Source organism: Oncorhynchus nerka, unplaced genomic scaffold, assembly GCF_034236695.1.
Source record: "Oncorhynchus nerka isolate Pitt River unplaced genomic scaffold, Oner_Uvic_2.0 unplaced_scaffold_2819, whole genome shotgun sequence".
NCBI classification, from domain to species: Eukaryota; Metazoa; Chordata; class Actinopteri; order Salmoniformes; family Salmonidae; genus Oncorhynchus; species Oncorhynchus nerka.
In genome coordinates this window covers 16,566-31,641 of record NW_027038478.1, presented here as the reverse complement: position 1 = coordinate 31,641, position 15,076 = coordinate 16,566, and the positions used below count along the sequence as shown (strand labels likewise).

Sequence of the window (15,076 nt, the reverse complement as noted above, 5' to 3'; positions counted from 1 at the left end):
ATTAGCCTATCTAGCAACAATTGGTTTTTATTTATTTGTAGCCACATAAGAACTTTCATTGTGAACTTGGAGTATTTTTTTAGTTTAGTCTCTAAATCCCTCTTTTGTACGTATTTCTGTAAATTCAAGATATACCTGGATGTGTTTTCTCTCTTACAGGGTGTCAGCACAGTTGGGACTCGTAGAGACAGCAGTGGTCTGCAGGTGCAGGTCCTCCATGACTTCACCCCAGGTACAGAACAGTACCTACTCTGGCACACTGGCCACCACAACACAACCTAACAGGTCTCCTATGTCCTATACTAACAAACACATTGGCTATTGGACTGTACACCGTACAAAATTCTAAGTTATTTATTAGATTTTAATCATGTCAAATAAATTCCAATATGGCTGGCATGCTTTTACAGCTGTTTTGAGTTCCCCCAAACATGTTCACGCCAAGTAAAGTAACTTTTAGAATCTAGACAAGGCTCACAAAAAAAGTGGTTACAGATTTGAATCACCTCAAATAATTTGCAATATGTCTGGCATGTTTTTATTTCTTAGTTCTGTTTTTCCCTCAGTAATTGATATCCACAAAGTAGAGTTCATGTTAGAGTTTGTGTTGTCAGTTGGTGTCAGCAGTAGGATTTGAATGACATGTGTTGTATCCTATCCAGAGGGTCCAGGGAGCTGGGTCTGAGGGAGGGGGATGTGGTGACCAATGTGGAGCAGGTGGACAGTGAGTGGTACCGCGGCTCCTGTAGAGGCTCCTCTGGCTTCTTCCCTGTCAGCTATGTCAAAGTTATGGTAAGACTTCAGTCAATGTTTCAGCTATAGAGATAGGGCTGGTTTCCTAGACTCAGATTAAGCCTACTCCTGGACAAAAAAACTGTTCAATAAATAGTCTCTATTCAAAGTATTTTGTGTGAGAAACCAGCCCATAAAGTGCTCTATATGATGTATACAAATGAGTCCAGCTATTTAATGTGTTTTGATTATGATTTTTTCTCTATTTAGTCAAATGCACCAACACCGACCAACGCAAAGAAGGCAAGACCCCCCCCTGCAACAGTCAGTGGACCAAGGTGTGTGGCGCGGTTCGACTTCGAGGGTGAGCAGAGTGACGAGCTAACCTTTTCTGAGGGAGACGTGATTCAGCTAAAGGAGTACATGGAAGAGGAGTGGGCGAGGGGACAGATAGGGGCCCACACTGGAATCTTCCCCATCAACTTTGTGGATATCATAGAAGATCTTCCTCCTCTGCCACAACCACAACGACAGCAATCATTCCCCACCAAGATGGCACTACCTGGTAGGACTTTTAATTCAAGGCCCACTTCTTAACTTGAAATAGAATATATTAAATGACATATCACAGACTGGTCCTTTAAATCATTGAGGAACTTCGGCTTGAGATGTGTGTCCCTATCTTGACATTGTAAACATAATCGGAGAATTGGAGACATTGGAATTTTCCCACGGAAGTTCATGTCTTTCCGGCATACTGTATCTGAGGTCATAGTGTAAGGTCAAAGGTGGCCAGGCCACAAACACAGTGAAATCTTTATTCTTGGCACGGGGGATTTTAGCTGTATCCTGTACCCCTACTGCGGTTTGTCCACCAGTACAAAAGGTTTCTCTAGAACTAGTCTACAGTGAACAGCCTCCATCTCTCTCGTAATGTGTAGGCTGATACTTCCCTCTGCGGAATGTATGGAATCTGTGCAACATGTTTATGTTTAAGTCAGGAGCTCTGTGTAAGCCCCTGTACTAAGACCTTGTTATTAATACGCTACAGCTCACTCTGTATGCTGCATATACTTCTCACTGGCTCTAGCAGTGTACGCCCACACACTCATTCCCCATTCAGTTTTATGTTCAGCAACTGTCAACACAATATGCTTTCTATCTGAATATCGCTACTGCATTTCTCAGGCATGGTTTCTTCAACCAAGACCCAAGAGGCTGCCAAACCCATACAGGTATGGTTCATCTGGTACTGTTACCAGTCTTTATAACACAAACGAACCTCACGATATAGGTGTATGTGTGTCAGTGTCTGGTGTTTGGCCTTAGCTGTAGTCTGGGGTAGCCTAATGACATCTGTGTGTATATCCAATGATTAATGATTAGAGCTTGTGTATGAGTGTCCACTAACATATCCCTGTCTATAGTCTGGTTCGTCAGGAGTGGAGTGGGCCGTGGCTCTGTGACTTTGTAGGCCAGGCAGAAGAGGAACTGTCCTTCCAGCAGGGAGACCGTATCCCCTGGTCACACAGCATGTAGACGCCGAGTGGTGCTCTGGAAGGAGCAGCTTGGTAGAGAAAGTTCTTCCCCACAGCCTTCGTAGAGACCAGCTCAGGTAATAATAGGGCATTCTTATGGCGCCATCTTGTGGTAGGTGAATTTATGTGCTTGATATATAAATCTAGGAGTTTTTTATTTTTATACTTAAAATATTAATACTTTTGGTTTAATTCAATAACTTTGCCGGGGTGATGATTGACACATGACAAAAAACAACTACTGATACATTCAACGTAAACCTACTTTGAATAGGCCTATATACCAGAGGCTGGTGGGAGGAGCTATAGGAGGATGGGCTCATTGTAAAGACTGGAATGGAACGGAGTCAAACATGGTTTCTGTATGTTTGATACCGTTCCATTTGTCTTTAAAATGAGCCCATCCTCCTATAGCTGCCCCCACCAGCCGCCTCTGATACATAGATATTCTGGCCTACTCATAGGGCAGCATAGTAGGACATTTGACTATGAATAAACTCTCATTATAAGAACATTTAAGGTACTGATGATTCACTTTGTCTCTGTCAGGCAACTCTCCTGTGTTGGACAGACAGCAGAGTGTGACTAATGGAGAAGGAAGCAGAGGGGAAGCGCTGTTCGACTTCACACCTGAATGTGATGAGGAGCTCTCACTGAAGGTATTTCTGTCAACATTCAATAGTTAATTACCACAAAAGAGTTAACATTCTGTTTGTACTAGGCCTATAGTATAACCTTCCTTTCTCTTGCTATAGGTGGGGATATCATCACCAACTTGGAGTCCATTGACGATGAGTGGTTCCTGGGAGAGTTGAGGGGAAGCGAGCGTTGGTGCCTAAAAATTATATGCAAGTGCTGGCATGAGTAATCTACCCTTAACAGGGGCACTACGGGAACTACTTTGTGTCTGTGGTTTCATCACAAGTAATGTCTTTTGAACTATGGAAATATGAGAACCTGAATATTCCAAAGTGCCTTTTTGCCCCACTGGACTGCTGTAGTTCTCCACTTTGAAGCGTGAAACTAGATTGTCCGGTCAATCACCAAGAGAAGGTTATTGGGTGTCTTTTTGAATGCAACATTTTGTAGTATTTATAAATGTGAAAGGATCACTTTATTTGGATAGTCCATCTGTATGTGGTCATACGGTAAGGTCTGTTGGGATAAGGGTGAAGGTTAGTTTAAATGTTACTGATAGTCCATCTGATGCTCTACAGACTATCCAAATAAAGTGTTACCTGTGAAAGTAATGAAATAACTTTGTATGATGATGCATCTGAGAATGGCTGGATGTAACAGGTATTCATATTAAGTTCCTGCCACAAAACCCTTACCAGCTTTGTTCTAATCCAGATATGCAGTATTTAACATGTTGACCACACCATTGCACATTAAATATAGCCGTTGTACAATATTTCCTCAAACTATTTTACATTTAACATTTAAGTCATTTAGCAGACGCTCTTATCCAGAGCGACTTACAAATTGGATTGTGGTTCTTACAATACTGCAAGTATGTAGCCAATTGTGCTCAAATGCTCCGCTGGTTCATGAAATGAAGACTTCTGAAGTAAATGCTCTTGAGTCATTCATAAAGTTGAGGAAAGTGTCAAAAGGTTAGACTTTCAGACAAACACTGGTCATGCTTAGGCATTGAATTTGTTTTAGGTGTATAATCCTCACAGGGTGGAAATGTGGATCAAATGAGCCATATCTGATTAAGCAAGATTATGGTAGTGTATTGGTTAACACTTGAACAGGATTTCAACTTCTCAAACATTTATATTTTGGTAATTAGCCTAACAGGGTGGGTAGAAATTGTATTTAGCTTTGCACCATTGTTTTCCCACCAAATAAATGGACACTTCCGGAAGGGGTTTCTTAAATGGAGAATTACGACAGGCAAGGGTGGAAAGGTCAAATATTTTATGGCTTATATTTCTCGGAAATTGACAACACCCGGGGACATGGCAAAACAAACATCTACTGAAAGGGAATTTTATGGATTTAAGGTAAAGGATACCTGGCCTTTTGGGATCCATTTTACACCAAGATTTTTCCCAGAGGAAAGAAAAAGCACCATAGGAATGACCCAATTAATGAAGTTGGCTTGTTTTTACAGTAATGTAAACCACAATACTTTGAAGGGTTTGTATTTTACCTCCTTATGGCAATACGATGTAATTGAGCCCCTTGAATCTTAATTTGAGCATGAGTGTCATGGTAACATGACAGTATAAAACTACACTGAAGGTTGTTGGTTCCATGCGCTGAAATGTTCCATTTGCAAAACATTTAAATCCGTTAGTGTGCATTTCTCCTTTGCCAAGACCTGATTACACAGGTGTACCTTGTGGACAAAGCCCACTTTAAAATGTGCAGTCCAACAAGGCCAGAGATGTCTCAAGATAAGGGAGTGTGCAATGTCCACCAGAGATGTGAAATGTTAATTTCTAAACCATAAGCTGCCTCAGTTTTAGAATTTGGTATTACGCGCAACACGTTGAGTTTCGCATAGCTTTTCTTTTTCCAGATATAAATGCTTTGATTTATGCCTGAAAAAGAATAGCTCTTTACAAAATACCTTACCAAACAACCATCCCATTAACAGAAGACAGCAACAGTTGAGTATCATTTTACATTTTTTTTTTTTATTAAATCGGTCAGGCGTTTAGACGGTCTCTTGGATGGGGGGCTCGTAGTCGTCGGCCCTATCTACCTTAGCCCCAGTGTCATCGCCAGAGGGCTTGGCTGTACTGCCCACCACCCTCACCGTGGAGCTCCATCAGTTTGCCCACTGGAAGGAGAGAATAATAACATAAGCACAACACCAGAGTACAACTCAACAGGTTGTTAGACACATTGGATAATGTAGTATCCTAGGCTGTGTTTACACAATCCAAATCTGATCTTTTTGACAATTAATTGGCCAAAAGATCAGAATTTGGCTGCCTGTGAATGCAGCCATCGGCATATGTTAAGATACAGTTACGTCGTACGGAACTGCTGCCAGATGCTGGGGAGGGGACCTGACAGTGGTCATGATTAAACCAAGCTCAGTCAAAGGTGACCTTCAATAACCTTGGTTGTTTTTTAATGCATGGTAAGTTTGACAAAGATCCTGAATAGGCCTTTCACACCATCAATTGTCTAGTATTGTGCCATCTGTCAGAGCCATGATCACTCCCAAGTACCCACCATTCTGGGTCCTTGGCGTAGACATAACCCTTTCACTCTCCGCCCCTTATGACACAGGCTCGACACATTGTCGGACTGCAACGCCTCAAGGGGCAGGATAGGTTTGAGGTTCAGGGTGACTTACACTCAAACTTGGGCTTCTTCAGCATCTTAACCTTCCTGACGTAGACGTCGTGGAGTGGGTAGATGGACTGGCAGGCCTTCTCAATGTCCTTGCCAACGGAGTCAGGGATCCTAGAGGACAAAGGGAAAAGTGAATCAGTAAGAGGAACCTGGCTTGGCAACTGAAAATGACCAGCTGAGAGATCTAGTTAAATTACTGGCTGCCTTCATTGAATGCCATTCAACTTACTCAGACATCAAAACTTAACTGTACACAATTAAAAATGCAGGAAAAGTGTTTGACACAGCCAACAATTTTGTTGAAATAAATGTGCTTATTCTAACAGCCAAATAATTTGCATTTCACATGGACCACATCTTCCCAGAGTGCAGAACATTCTATTGAACCAGCAACAGAACGGCGAACGTCCTTACAGCTTGTTGACGACTTCCTTCAGGTCGTTGGTCTGGACCTCACGGGTCATGATCTCCATCATCTTCTTCCTGATCTGACGGACCTGCTGGTGCTGGGCGTACGACGTCTTCCTGATCTGGTTGGTGCGCTTCTTGGTGAAGCCGACGCAGAACAGACGCAGGAGGTAGCCGTCGGTGGTCTTCACGTCCACATGGGCCTCAATCATGGTCTGGCGGGGAGACAGGATGAAGGTCAATGAATAGTTTTGGGTACATTGGCCCCAACACGTGATCATTAACATTACAGGGAAGAGGTTATTTATAGTGTTGAGATTACCCATAATGGTACATCACTTGAAGGTGGTGCAGTATTAGGATACAATGTTGAAATAGTGGTTTACATTCCATGTGTGCTGAGAAAACTATGAGGGAAAGGCAGCCTTTCAGCTTAAAGTTGCAATGACACTTTCTGGGCGACCTGACCAATTTCACACAAATGTGAGTTATAGCTCTGTCATTCTCAATGAAAGGAAGTATGCTTCCTGATCTTAAGTTTTGCATCTTTTACAGACCAGCTTCAAACAGCTAAAAACACAAAATGTTTAGTTATAGAAAATATTACACCGGTTTAACGATTCTCTAAACAATGACTGGTTGTTTTATCAAACTGAAATTAGGCAAATTAAATGGCGGTGTGATTCCTGCTTATCGCACCTTTAATGACAGGATGACCAATTTCCATACATTTTGTACTGTAATTATAAACACACCAAAAACACAATATCTCCACAAATCCAGCTGTGTGTTACATACACCTGTTGGATTCCTCACCTGCCACTTCTTGACCATGGAGCACATCTTGTCACGGGTCAGGTCCATGCCGTGGAAGTTGGTCAGGCAGTTCTTGCCCTGCACGTCTTCTGAGATCAGCTTGAACTTACGGAAGGCCACCTCATCATTCTGCAGGTCAGCGAGGCTGACCTCGAACACACGTCCCTTCAGACCATCAGAGGCGATTCCTAGTAGAACAGATTAGTTTATGTGGGACGAGTGAGGGGAATGGAGGCCAAGGCCGGGAACATCAGATCTCTTTACCAGTAGTCAGTTGCAATCATTGGGCCGAAACAATTTGTCGTCATGCATTCCCATTGTGTTAAGTACGGGTACAAACAAAACCAAGACAAGACCGACAAGTTGAAACCACTTTAAAAGGGAAGACTAAAAAGGACATTTACTGACCAACAAACCCATATTTAAAGGTAGTTTAAGGACAACTTCAGGACTATTAGTTGGGACTCAGAGTTGTGCATCGTTCTTGTTGAAGAAAATAATCAGAGCTGGTCATGGGTGCACCTCAGCCACGCTCAAGGTCCTAAACGATATCTTAACAGCCATCGATAAGAAACATTACTGTGCAGCCGTATTCATTGATCTGGCCAAGGCTTTCGACTCTGTCAACCACCACATCCTCATCTGCAGACTCGACAGCCTTGGTTTCTCAAATGATTGCCTCGCCTGGTTCACCAACTACTTCTCTGATAGAGTTCAGTGTGTCAAATCGGAGGGTCTGCTGTCCGGACCTCTGGCAGTCTCTATGGGGGTGCCACAGGGTTCAATTCTTGGACCGACTCTCTTCTCTGTATACATCAATGAGGTCGCTCTTGCTGCTGGTGAGTCTCTGATCCACCTCTACGCAGACGACACCATTCTGTATACTTCCGGCCCTTTTGGACACTGTGTTAACAACCCTCCAGGCAAGCTTCAATGCCATACAACCTCCTTCCGTGGCCTCCACTGTCTTAAATACAAGTAAAACTAAATGCATGCTCTTCAACCGATCGCTACCTGCACCTACCCGCCTGTCCAACATCACTACTCTGGACGGCTCTGACTTAGAATACGTGGACAACTACAAATACTTAGGTGTCTGGTTAGACTGTAAACTCTCCTTCCAGACCCATATCAAACATCTCCAATCCAAAGTTAAATCTAGAATTGGCTTCCTATTTCGCAACAAAGCATCCTTCACTCATGCTGCCAAACATACCCTTGTAAAATTGACCATCCTACCAATCCTCGACTTTGGCGATGTCATTTACAAAATAGCCTCCAATACCCTACTCAACAAATTGGATGCAGTCTATCACAGTGCTATCCGTTTTGTCACCAAAGCCCCATATACTACCCACCATTGCGACCTGTACGCTCTCGTTGGCTGGCCCTCCGCTCATACTGTCGCCAAACCCACTGGCTCCATGTCATCTACAAGACCCTGCTAGGTAAAGTCCCCCTTATCTCAGCTCGCTGGTCACCATAGCATCTCCCACCTGTAGCACACGCTCCAGCAGGTATATCTCTAGTCACCCCCAAAACCAATTCTTTCTTTGGCCGCCTCTCCTTCCAGTTCTCTGCTGCCAATGACTGGAACGAACTACAAAAATCTCTTAAATTGGAAACACTTATCTCCCTCACTAGCTTTAAGCACCAACTGTCAGAGCATCTTACAGATTACTGCACCTGTACATAGCCCACCTATAATTTAGCCCAAACAACTACCTCTTTCCCAACTGTATTTAATTTATTTATTTATTTTGCTCCTTTGCACCCCCATTATTTTTATTCTACTTTGCACATTCTTCCATTGCAAATCTACCATTCCAGTGTTTTACTTGCTATATTGTATTTACTTCGCCACCATGGCCTTTTTTTGCCTTTATCTCCCTTATCTCACCTCATTTGCTCACATCGTATATAGACTTGTTTATACTGTATTATTGACTGTATGTTTGTTTTACTCCATGTGTAACTCTGTGTCGTTGTATGTGTCGAACTGCTTTGCTTTATCTTGGCCAGGTCGCAATTGTAAATGAGAACTTGTTCTCAACTTGCTTACCTGGTTAAATAAAGGTGAAATAAAAATAAAAACCCTACCACCATAGTTGGCTTCGACAAAAAAAACGCTCCCTGTCAACAAAAGCACATGTGTAATCTCTAGGAACTCCACTTACCAAGACGTAGTGAAATGTGTACCTCGCTATTAAATAAATTGTAGATTTTGGGGTAGGAAGTCTTGCGTGAAGTGCGTGGTCTAATGGCAGACCGCTGTCTAACTTGGCAGAAATATGGTGCGGTTCGGACAAAAGTTGGATACTGATGTTTATTTGATCGCGCGGGACATTTCACTTTGTCTGTAAATTCCTAGAGATTATACATATTTACCTTTATTTTACAAGGCAAGTCAGTTAAGAACAAATTCTTATTTTCAATGACGGCCTAGGAACAGTGGGTTAACTGCCTGTTCAGGGGCAGAACGACAGATTTGTACCTTGTCAGCTTGGGAATTTGAACTTGCAACCTTTCGGTTACTAGTCCATCACTCTAACCACTAGGCTACCCTGCCGCCCCATATGCTTTTGTTGACCGGAAACAATTTTGGCGAAGCCTGCTATACTGCGGTAGGGTTATTAGCAGTCGCCACCCACCAGAACGATGCACAACTCGGGAGTCCAACCCAACATACAGACTCCCAAAGTTGTCCCAAAGCTAGTTGAATTAGCCTACCTAACTAGTTACAGTACAAGGTCAGGAGTTCACATTTTAGTCACCTCACTTGAATCAACCCCTAGTTTCCAAACGGTGCTATAATTCCACATAACCATGTGGCTCTGTCTGCAGTCATTTTGCTGCATGTTAGTCTTCATACTGGTAGCCATCACCACTGAACCATGTGTTGCTTCATTAATCGGCATCATCCGTTGGAGAAACAAACTTACTGGTTCCCTGAGTCCTGGACACCAAGGTCTTGCCAATGTGCGGATGTTGAACATAGCGGGTGCCTTGACATCATACCAGTCCTTCTTGGAGAAAGGGTCGACACTGGGGATAGAGAAAGTTGTTAAAACACTGTGTATATATATATATATATATGACATTTGTAATGTCTTTATTGTTTTGAAACTTCTGTATATGTAATGTTTACTGTTAATTTTTATTGATTTTAACTTATATATATATATTCACTTTATATATTATCTACCTCACTTGCTTTGGCAATGTTAACACATGTTTCCCATGCCAATAAAGCCCTTTAATTGAAAGTAGAGTGGTCAATATCAGTTCTGTTCATCTGTTTTGATGACACAGGCCTATGTAGCTAGCTAAAGAAACTAAGGTTGCAGTCTAGTTTACGCGAAAACAACCAAAGGGCTAACGTTAACTTATTGTCAAATTCTGGCAATGGTATGAACTCAACTTCCAGTACAATCAAACGTGTAAATTCAACAGGCACCTGGCTAATCAATAAAACATGACTGTAATAGCATAACGTTAGCTAGCTGGTTACTAATGTAAGGCCCAGCTAACTGGCTAAATTATCTTATCTGACAAATTATCATTTTCTCGCTAAAGACTGAAGGGTTGGCACCACGCACATGTAGCCCTGGCTGGCTTGGCTACAATACTTTAATTCTGTTTGACCACATCATTTCGTAGAAAATACTTCGTCTAGCTAACGTTGTCCACGTTATGTTCATGGATGACTGTCTGCCATCTTGCTAGCCACCATAGTTACAGGGATGATCTAGTTAGGTAGCTTTAGCTTGTTAAAACCGCCTGTAATCTTGCGACATCGGCTGTGTGTGCATTTCAGCATATTTATATAAAATGCTTCACGATATGCAGCCTGTGTTAAGACTTTGACAGTCTCTTACATAACAGTTCAGTGTCGCTTATGCACAAACTCATGAATACTGAATGCGCGGTGAGCCTAGCAGATTAGCAACAGTGACCGGTCGGAGTGCATCCAGTTAAAATCAACCTCATCTTTCACATTTTCAAACTGAAAGTCAATAACCTGAACTTAATAGTGTGTATTGCGTGATTTAATGGATGAATTGCGCTACTTACATCTTCTTTTTGGCACCTTTTTTGCCACCTTTGGTCAGCCTCTTATTCTTGCCGACTGCCATGTTGGCTACAGGGAGTGAAAGAGAAGGAAATAGGAATTATCGCGAGTGTTAAAGACAGAGCTGAGATTCCTCACATCTCGCGACTCGCGATATGTTGAGACCAAGACTAGCACGTAGTCGTTCACTACTGGCCTAGCGTGACATCGCAGTCCTTTATTTGATACGTTATAACAACATTTAATAAACTCAGGAAGTGTTTGCTACATTGTAAGATATAGTATTGTTATGCTCAAATATTGATATTTCTATCCTGATTCTACTGTATCCACTACAATAGCTGCTGCTTCTGCAAAAGCTAATGCGGATCCAAATAAACAATTAACGTTAAACACACCCACTTTGACATTTAGCTCAGTTCAAACGCTCACATGAATGATTGACATTCAGTCTGACACATATTGTGTTGTGTTCTGAAATTCTGTAAATAAATACATAACCATATTATATAATTTATATATGATTTAAATTAATATGAATCTCTGTTCCAGAATGAATGAATGTGTTTTTATTTATTTATTTCACCTTTATTTAACCAGGTAGGCTAGTTGAGAACAAATTGTCATTTGCAACTGCGACCTGGCCAAGATAAAGCGTAGCAATTCGACACATACAACAACACAGAGTTACACATGGAATAAAAAAAACATACAGTCAATAATACAGTAGAACAAAAGAAAATAAAAAGTCTATATACAGTGAGTGCAAATGAGGTAAGTTAAGGAAATAAATAGGCCATGGTGGCGAAGTAATTACAATATAGCAATTAAACACTGGAATGGTAGATCGGCAGAAGATGAATGTGCAGGTAGAGATACCTGGGTGCAAAGGAGCAAAATAAATAAATAAATAAATAAATACCAGTATGGGGATGAGGTAGGTAGATAGATGGGCTGTTTACAGATAGGCTATGTACAGGTGCAGTGATCTGTAAACTGATCTGACAGCTGGTGCTTAAAGCTAGTGAGGAGATGTGAGTCTCCAGCTTCAGAGATTTTTGCAATTCGTTCCAGTCATGGGCAGCAGAGAACTGGAAGGAAAGACGACCAAAGAAGGAATTGGCTTTGGGGATGACCAGTGAGATATACATGCTGGAGCGCGTGCTATGAGTGGGTGCTGCTATGGTGACCAGTGAGCTGAGATAAGGTGGGGCTTTACCTAGCAGAGACTTGTAGATAACCTGTAGCCAGTGAGTTTGGCGACAAGTATGAGGCGAGGGCCAACCAACGAGAGCGTACAGGTTGCAATGGTGGGTAGTGTGTGGGGCTTTGGTGACAAAATGGATGGCACTGTGATAGACTGCATCAGTTTGTTGAGTAGAGTGTTGGAGGCTATTTTATAGATGACATCACCGAAGTCGAGATCGGTAGGATGGTCAGTTTTAAGAGGGTATGTTTGGCATGAGTGAAGGATGCTTTGTTGCGATATAGGAAGCCGATTCTAGATTTAATTTTGGATTGAGATGCTTAATGTGAGTCTGGAAGGAGAGTTTACAGTCTAACCAGACACCCAGGTATTTGTAGTTGTCCACGTATTCTAAAACAGAGCCGTCCAGAGTAGTGATGCTGGACGGGCGAACAGGTGCGGGCAGTGATCGAGTGAAAAGCATGCATTTAGTTTTACTTGCGTTTAAGAGCAGTTGGAGGCCACGGAAGGAGAGTTGTATGGCATTGAAGCTCGTCTGGAGGTTAGTTAACACAGTGTCCATATGCATAAACATGGAACTGAGTATAAAATATAAATTAGATCAGCCACTGGTTTTTACTGTGGCAGTGAAATATGATGCACCAACACTTTCACAAATTAACAAAATTCAACTTAGAGTCGCTGTCTGTGGAGAAATTAGCAGACCCATAATAACTTAAATAACTTCACCCAAAATATTCACTCACATATTCATGATGAAGGAAAGACTATTCACCTGAATTACAAGAAAATAAATATAATATTGACTTAACTTAGTGTTTTCCAAACTCGGTCCAGGGGACCCCAGGGTATACATGTTATAGTTTTGCCCTAGCACTACACAGCTGATTCAAGTAATCATAATGTAATGATGCGTTGATTATTTGAATCAGATGTGTAGTGCTAGGGCTTAAAACAAAACATGCATCCCTTTGGAGTTTGGAAAACACTTTAATTTAACTATTCACAACATGTTATGCATGTTATGTTAAACTACTGTATATCTTATATGCATGTTATTCTGTTAAACTATATGTTATATGCATGTTATTATGTTAAACTACATGTTATATGCATGTTATTATGTTAAACTATATGTTATATGCATGTTATTATGTTAAACTATATGTTATATGCATGTTATTATGTTAAACTATATGTTATATGCATGTTATTATGTTAAACTACATGTTATATGCATGTTATTATGTTAAACTATATGTTATATGCATGTATATTACTCAATACTCTGCACTGTATTACACTATTCAGTCAGTCAAGTACACTGCGTGACAGTCAGCCCTGACATGCTGTATTAGTGAACCAACAAGTGAATATTTAATGAAGAAAACAGGTTGAACCTGAATCTGAAACCAACATTCCATGCAGGTGTGTCTGGCTTCCTCCCGTTATTAGGACACTGATACAACTGTGTCACTACAGGGTTAGGGATGATGCCTAGCTGGGCTGAACCTGGTGACAATGTAAACATTGACATACATTCATTCTAGACCTTACATTGTCTCTACACTCTTAGAAAAAAGGGTTCCAAAAGGGTTCTTTGGCTGTCCACATGTAGAACCCTCTGTGGACAGGGTTCTTAATGGAAACCAAAAAGAGTTCTCCATGGAACCAAAAAGGTTCTTCAAAGGGTTCTCTTATGGGGACAGCTGAACAACCCTTTGAGTTCTAGATAGCACTATTTTTCTAAGATTTGTATACAGTATCTGAAAAGGTACTCTTTAATGTTCAACATATGTCCTAATGTTGGTGAGGCCTAATTCGGCCAAATCCCTCATATGGACAGTATACATAAATCATATACATTTTATAAATGAGTCTGTGAATATGCATAAGTTAGAGACATGTTGTAACACCTAGTGAAGTTTCATTTAAATAGAATTAATAAACATTCCTGTCATCTCCTTTGTCAGGGATAATCCCTGATCAGGAGAATGGAAGTGGGGGCCTTTAAAGCTCAACAACCATCCAACATGGAGTAGTTCTTATCTTGTCACTGAAAACGTTTTGAACCACTCATCTGGCTTTGAAATCAACAGGCGCCGAAAATGTTCTTACTCTTGTCACTGAAAACGTTTTGACCTTCTCGCCTGGTTGAAGTCAACAAAATCAAGAGAGGTGCAGCAACCTCTTCTCTCACAACATACCTCCAAAAACGTTATCTTGATTGCCTGCCATATTTTTCCACTTCAGAAAAAAGCTGGCAAAATCAGCCTCCTATTCAGGCAATCATCATCATCATCACAAGGATAAATTCAATTTCCACTGGACACACACTGGTTGAATCAACGTTGCTTTCCAAACTGTACGTTTTTTTCCCATGTCGTGTATTTCGACATTTGCAAAAGGCAAACCGACAGCTACATAGAATATAATCCATAGATGGCAGTTTCCATTGAAATCAGGACTGGCAGCCAATGATAGTACCCATGACTTTAACACTCAAATTGCCAGGTAAGAGGTTCTGCAAAATCCCTTTTTATGCATTATATGTCTATGGCCACAATGCAACAAGCTGTATATTTGGCGTGCATGCTGGTCAAATTGCGGCCTCCCCGACTGTAGGCAACCGGTAACTGCCAAAATAAAGGAAACACTTAAGTGAGGGATACAAAGTGAATGTTATGGTGTGTGGGGTGCAATTTCCTGGCATGGTTTATGTCCACTTGTACAATCTATGCCAAGGCGCATTGAAGTTGTTCTGGCAGCTTGTGGTGACCCAATACACTTTATGCTGGTGTTTCCTTTATTTTGCAGTACACTGTATGCACTTCTGATACAATTTAACTGATACATCCACCGATATTTTTTTTGAAACTATTGATCCTCTGTGGCTATATTATGCTCGTCACGGTCGTCATAAACAGGAGACCAAGGCGCAGCGTGATAAGCGTACATTCTACTTTTATTAACCGAATGCAA

The 15,076-nt window shown here is 41.4% G+C and overlaps 1 protein-coding gene, 2 non-coding genes and 1 pseudogene across 3 annotated transcripts; 1 reads left to right on the top strand and 3 right to left on the bottom strand.

Moving 5' to 3' along the window:
* Positions 1–159: 159 nt before the first annotated feature.
* Positions 160–2,214, top strand: LOC135566971 (SH3 domain-containing protein 19-like; the record flags this gene model as incomplete). The annotated part of the gene is made up of 5 exons (XM_065014517.1): positions 160–232; positions 665–792; positions 1,003–1,297; positions 1,921–1,967; positions 2,160–2,214. Coding segments are annotated over 5 exons (582 nt in total), but the record flags the coding sequence as incomplete, so codon positions are not given.
* A 2,697-nt stretch (positions 2,215–4,911) lies between these two features.
* LOC135566972 (small ribosomal subunit protein eS1-like) lies at positions 4,912–10,966 on the bottom strand (annotated as a pseudogene).
* Positions 5,435–5,565, bottom strand: LOC135566974 (small nucleolar RNA SNORA17). The gene has a single exon (XR_010462229.1). It is a non-coding gene; the product is annotated as a small nucleolar RNA SNORA17 (small nucleolar RNA).
* On the bottom strand, positions 7,062–7,128 carry LOC135566973 (small nucleolar RNA SNORD73). The gene has a single exon (XR_010462228.1). It is a non-coding gene; the product is annotated as a small nucleolar RNA SNORD73 (small nucleolar RNA).
* Positions 10,967–15,076: the final 4,110 nt, after the last annotated feature.